A 6,903-nucleotide genomic window follows, 5' to 3' on the forward strand; every position below is an offset into this window, starting at 1 on the left:
ATTTAATATAATTTTTCTTTGCTTTCGCCTTTAAAAAAAATTAATTGAATTAACTTTAATTACTATATAACAAAATTATGATTATTATTATATAAGAAAATAACAAAATTTTGACTATTATTATTAGAAAAAATGCAGAATTAACACGAAGATAGTTCATAAAACCTTCATTTTATTTCTCAACTTTTGCATAGAGAAAAATGTTGAAGAGTGATAGAGCAATAAGATAAAATACAAGGGAGTTTAACGCAGAACCCCATGAGTTGTCCAAAGCTGTAGATGAAGGCAACATGATACTATCAAGTGCAGTCCTTACATTGTCACGTCACTATCCAACAGTGCTATTGGTACCATCAATGATAAATTTATTTTTCTTCAAGACAAAATATTCTATCTTATCAAAACTTTATTAAGTGTTTTAACATAATATTTTATTAAGTGGTGCAGTGTGTATTTGGTTTGTGAGTCTGAAGGACAGACAAACAAGTACAATTAGCTTATTTATAAGATAATATGACATGTAATTACAAAATCTATATTAGCAAAAATATAGTGTTGTTTACTTAAATAAAAATTATGTTAATAGAAATATTAGATATTATAAGAAAAATGCTGTATAATTGCGGTTAGTTAGAAATAATAGATAATAGAAGTGTAAGATGAATATGTAATAGTATGTAATAATGACATTGTCAAGTCACTCAGTTTGCTTTTTGTATAATCACATCAATACTTTATTTTTAAGATCTTCTTTTCATTCTCACCCAAGAAAGATATATTCCCTTTTCCCCATACTATATTTTGATTAAAATGTAATACTATAACATTTTAATTTTATTTTGAATTATAATTATAAAAGTCTAATACCTCTCAATATTATTATGTTATTAAAAATATTGCATCTTAAATTAAAAATAATATTAAGTTATTTTTTCTGTTATAAAATTCAATTGGTGTAATAAATACAATTAAGTTAACTTTTAAAAATTAAATATTATTTTAAATGTAAATTAAGAATCATTTAAAATGATTAAAATAGACTTTCTCTTTATAATAAAAATAATTTTTTTATTGTTTTTTCTTAATATACAAATTATATGAAACAGGAAAATTAAGCCATTGATATAGAATTGAATAATAATGAAAACAAACTTAATTGTAAATTAAAAATATGCGGGAAAAATCATACTATTTAATTTAAATATTTTTATGTCACATTGATAAATCAATACATGTAAAGAGAAATAATACTATTGTCATAATGTTGATAACAAATAGGAGTATAATATATTCTGATAATTATTTTGTATCTATATTCCTTATCAATATCATTGTATAGGTGCACAACATAAATTTTTATGCATTTAATGGAAGCAATTTTACATATTTAAATCCATTACAAAATCAAATGATACTTAATGACCATTATTACAAAATTAAACACTAACTAATAATCACTATTATTATATTATGTTCTCTATTTCTTATTTTATATACAAATCTCTTTTTTATATTTTATTTTATAGTATTTATTTATGATAGTGAGAAACACATCATTCATCATTCAATAATAGTTATTTCAAATTGATAGTATTTCTAAATCTAAATTAATACAATTATTGATAATTTTTTAATATATAGAATAATCTTCATAATGTTAACAATTTTTGTTCTAGATATGATTGTAAATATATGAAAGTAAAAATGTTAAATATTTATATATGATGGTTGAATTTGATAATTTTTTCAAAATTAAAATAGTTAATACAAATTTTCTTAACAAAGACTCTTAACTTAACAAATCAATCATATGAGAAAAATCATATACAATTGTACATAATTAATAAATAAAAATATGTTTCAGATTTGTAATAAATAATAAGAATATAAAATTGTAATATCCTAAACTAAATATATTTAAAATTAATGTATCAATCCAAACACAGAATAAATTTTGTTGTTTTTATAATTATTTATATTACTAAATTTTTTAGTATTTATTTTTGGATATATTACCATAGTCTTATTGATCTAAATATTTTTACGGGTACTAGACATTTTTCTTAACATTTGATTATTATTTTTCACGGGTACCATACATTTTCCTATACATTCAATTATTATTTTTTTACGGGTACCAGATTTTTTTCTATACATTTAAATTTTTTTTTTACGGGTACCAGACATTTTCTATTAAAAAATATACATTTAAAACAAATGCGCGTCCCATACCAGAACCCGTGTGAACGCACGGGTTTGTTACTAGGTTGTATTTTATAAGGGGTGGTTGTGGATGTATTATGTGTAATATGACGACATCTGTTGTTTTTTCTTCAGTTTTTGAAGTTTAACATTATTGTGTGATTGTGTTGTAATCACAAATTCCATTATACAGTTTGTGTAAGAGAAAATTGATGGAGAAATAGTTATTGACATTTGCAATATTCAAGTCAATGACATTTTTTTTTGAATTTGCAATATTCAAGTCAATGACATTTTTTTTTGACCGAAAGTCAATGACATCTAAATACAATCATAATTGCACAAAATATTGGTTACTACAAGAGTATTATTATTAACATTGATTGATTCAAGGTGTATTGCAAGATTATGGGAGTAAAACTTATTACGAAGATGGAAGTTGCACCATACATATAATCAATCTTAAAAATATTTATCAAAAAAGTTAAATATTAATTAATAAAGTAGGTTAAGGTCACGTGAAAAAAAAAATAATCCTAGCATGGATCAGCATTCATGTAGAGATAAAGACATATTTTAAAGTTAATATTACGAGGGATTTCAGTGACTTATTATCTATTTCAATGTGTAGTAAGGATATTTTGCATTTCTTAAAAAAGAGAAATAGAAATATCCATTACTATAATTTTGGTGTAAATAAAAAAATATATTTTCACACATTTTTAAAAATATAACATATTAATTACAAATCTATACACAAAAATTATAATAATGGATATCTCCATTTCTTTTGAGAAATGGAAAGAATCCTTCCTCATTGGTTGATTTGGTGTATAGTAAAAATAAGTGTTATTCAAAGATAAAATTAAGGATATAATTAGAGCACTTAATTAATCTCATCTTGTATATGCCGGATTAAGTATTTCTAATATTCATTCCAATTAATAAATATTTTTTGCTTATAAAAAAATAACTATCGGATAATATTAATTACTTCTTCCGTCCTATAATAATGAGTAATTCATTTGAAATAAAATGATGTCTCAAAATGAATGACCCATTTCAGTTTTCAATACACTTTTACAATTTTATCTTATAATTAATAAAAAAATTCATCATTCTCAATAAATAATAAGGGTAAGGGTACTATAGTAAATATACTATTCTCTTTATTATTTTTGAAAAATTCTTTGCCCACCTCCCAACCTTCTAGGTCACCTCTGGTGAAAAACCACATATACCCCTGACTTCAGAAATGCATTTCCGAAATGCAAGAAAAAGGTGTTTTCGGAGATGCATCTCCGAAAGCGCTTTTTTTTTAATTTGACTTATTTCGGAAATGCATTTCCGAAAACACCATTTCGGAAGTTCATTTCCGAAATATTGCGCGTTTTGTAGATTAAGCAAAACAGTCTCCTCCCCCATTCATTTACCCTAATTCAACATCAAACACAACCCCAGAGAAAATTTGTGCAAACACTTCCAAGGCTACATCAAAGGCTCCAATAAGCTTCCTATACTACATTCAAAAGCCCTCCAATCTCTTCAATCGGTAAGCATTTCAATTTTAAGATCTATGATTAAAATTCATATTAGGGTGTTTACAAATAGCAAAAAATGTATTAGGTTAGGTTTGTACTGATATTTAGGTTGTTTAGAATGTGTAAACATAGTTTTGAAGTTTGTTTTTGGGGTCTGCCATGGAAGTTGCAGAAAACTTCCTCGCAGGGGTGTTTCGGAAGTTCATTTCCGAAAACACCTCCATTCCCAGTTTCGGAAATGAACTTCTGAATTGTATCAGAAGTGCAATTTTTTTTAGTTTTTCCTATTGTCTCGCATATTAATCGATTTCAATTGTTTTCAGGAACATGTCAGGCAACCAAGCACGCATCAGACAGGGTAGAGAGACCCAGACTGCGTCGGCTAGACGCGAGCGAGCGGCGGCGCAGCTGGCGTCGACACAGGGACGGGGGCAGGGTCGGGGACGATGTGTGCGAGTTCCCGTGGAGATGGACGAGGGTACCTCTACATCTGGATCGAGGAGTCGGATGGCTCGGGTATCTTCTTCCCGCCAGCGAGAGGAGGAGGAGGAGGAGGCAGTGCCATACCACGAGGCGGAGGAGGTACCAGATGTTGACCCTCCACTCGGGGAGGAGGATGAGCAGGAGGACGGCTACCCGGGAGGGCCCAGTGACACTTCCGTGCTGCTTACCTACCACGAGCACGTTGCTCGACGTATCTGGGAGGGAAAGGTATTTTTTATAATTTGCCCGACTACATTATTTAACCGTTTATAATTTAGACGTTTATTCAATATTTTCTTAGCGGTCTATTTAACATACTTTTTATTTGTTTTTTTTGTAACAGGAGAGAGAGCCGTTGAAAATGGTGAACCACGCCCGGAAGATTTTCAGTCTGTTTAAACCGAATGCTGAGTGGTTTAACGACGCTGTGAGAGCTTCAGGGCTTAGTGGGCTCTGCATGACGGGGTATTCCACCATCAGCCACGACATGCAGGGGGCCTTTGTGGAGCGGTGGCACAAGGAGACGTCTTCTTTCCACTTGCCGGTTGGGGAGATGACGATCACCTTGCATGATGTGCAGTGTCTTATCCACCTGCCGATTAGGGGGCACTATTGACCCACTCCCGGATCCAGAGGATCGAAGCCAGTGAGTGGATGGCGCTCTATTTGGGTATGAAGCCCGAAGTTGCTGACTACGAGTGCATCACGACATCTGGGCCTCATATCCGGTTCACCACACTGAGCCGCTATATATTTCGAGCACCACCTGGACGCAGCGGTCGATGCCGAGCAGGCGGGTGACGAGCTATTTACACAGTATCACCGTGGCTGCGTTCTCCGGTGTTGGTACATGCATGTGGTAGGCGCTGCAGTCTTTGTGGACAAGAGTGCAAGGTACGTTCCAACAGTTCCTGGATCATGAAAGCTATATTTGAGAGAAGAAGTGATGTCCATGAGTACCAGCAAACCTGGCAGATGATGCAGACCATAGGTAAATTCTCCATGAAAAGAATGTATGAGTTTGGTCCCTGTTGTTCCTACTGTGAGCTGGAGTAGCCTTATTCAGCACAATCAAGCGAGGCCTAGAGCTGTAATGTGCTTATGGTTGGCTTGTCAGGATCGCTTGGCCACCAAAGTTAGACTCAAAAGAATCGGGATTCTGCAAAGTGAGTTTTGTAGTTTTTGCAATGAGGCCCCTGAAGATTTTAATCACCTCTTAATTGATTGTAGAATCTGTTCTGTTGTTTGGAAGAATGTGCTTCAATGGCTTCAAGTGAGGCATACACCTTGTAACTGGCTGGAAGAAATCACATGGTTAACTAGTAATACTCGTGGGAAGGGTTTTATGCAGAACATGCTTAAGCTCTCTATTGCTGAAACTGTATATGGTTTGTGGATATACAGAAATACCAATATATTTGATAGGGAAAATGTTGATAATACTGATAGTGTTGCTAGGAAAATAGTTGATATGATAGTTCAAAGAGGGTGGATGAAACCCAAACATAGGAACAAACTTGCTTTGCTCATGTTATAGTTTGTTTTAGGAGGGGCAGGATCTTCTTGATCGCCTAGTTGTAATTGTTTTTGAAATATATTATATACTCTTTTATTTCAAAAAAAAAAAAATAAAGAGTGCAAGGTACGTCGACGTGACCTACATCCGCTACTTCATGGACCTGACTACCGTTCACCAGTTGAACTGGGGGGCAGTTACTCTGGCATACCTATACTAGAAGCTGAATGAGGCCTCCAACTGGAGGACGAGGCAGTTGACCGGATCCTGCACACTACTTACGGTACGTTTCATTTTAATTGTTTCGTATTTATTTATGTTTCGTATTTATTTTTAATACATTATCGTGTTTGTGTTTCAGAGTTGGATCATCTCTTACTTCTCCCGCGTCCACGGCTTCCACATTGATCCTGAGTACGTTGACGCCATGCCCAGGGCCGCCAGTAGGGGTGTAAGCAGATAAGAAAAAACCAATTAAACCGACGATCCAAACCAAACCAAACCAAAATAAAACCGATTGTTTATGGTTTGGTTCTAAAACCGAACTGAACCAATAAAAACCGATGTGGTTTGGTTTGGTTCTCGGTTTTAGTTTTTAGGAACCGCCGAACCGATGAACCGAACCAATAGAAGTAATTACGCTCTAAATTCTTTATTCCACCCTTCATTAAGCTCAAATTTTGTACCTTTCCAACCATTCTCCATCTCAAATAGTGCTCTCACTATCGCCACTATGATATGTTATGGTATCCTTCTTCGAGTTCAAATTCTCTTCGTTAATTTTCATATTGTTTTAACCTTTCTGATTTCTTCTTCAATAAAACTCCTTCTAGTCTTGTTACACAATAATTTTTTTTGTGTATTTAAGGCGGAAACATGTTAATTAATGTGTGTTTTTCTGTGTTCTATTTGTTAAACTTTCAAATCTATCTCCAACATTCCGATGTCAAGATTCAACTTTTATAGTGAATTTTTTTCATTATTCAATGAAAGTATGTCATTGTTTCATATATGAATTTAAGCACAACTTGTAAGTTGTTTGAAAAATTAGAGCATGAAATAAACGACATGAAATGTATTATTTAAAAAAATAATAGTATAAAATATACCGAAAAATGCAATATTGGAAAATACATTGATGAATATAATGTTTGAAAAAAA

General features: G+C 32.2%; 1 protein-coding gene across 1 annotated transcript; it reads left to right on the top strand.

Annotated features, from left to right (window-relative positions):
- Nucleotides 1-5,241: 5,241 nt before the first annotated feature.
- LOC131657655 (uncharacterized) lies at nt 5,242-5,763 on the top strand. The gene has a single exon (XM_058927027.1). The coding sequence runs from the start codon at nt 5,242-5,244 to the stop codon at nt 5,761-5,763; it is 522 nt and encodes a 173-aa protein (XP_058783010.1).
- The last annotated feature ends 1,140 nt before the right edge of the window (nt 5,764-6,903 follow it).

The sequence above is a fragment of the Vicia villosa genome, linkage group LG3, assembly GCF_029867415.1.
Source record: "Vicia villosa cultivar HV-30 ecotype Madison, WI linkage group LG3, Vvil1.0, whole genome shotgun sequence".
In the NCBI taxonomy this organism is placed as follows: Eukaryota; Viridiplantae; Streptophyta; class Magnoliopsida; order Fabales; family Fabaceae; genus Vicia; species Vicia villosa.

Excerpts from the sequence above, each read along its gene's own strand:
- LOC131657655 (XM_058927027.1), top strand. The coding sequence starts at position 5,242 with ATGAGTTTGGTCCCTGTTGTTCCTACTGTGAGCTGGAGTAGCCTTATT.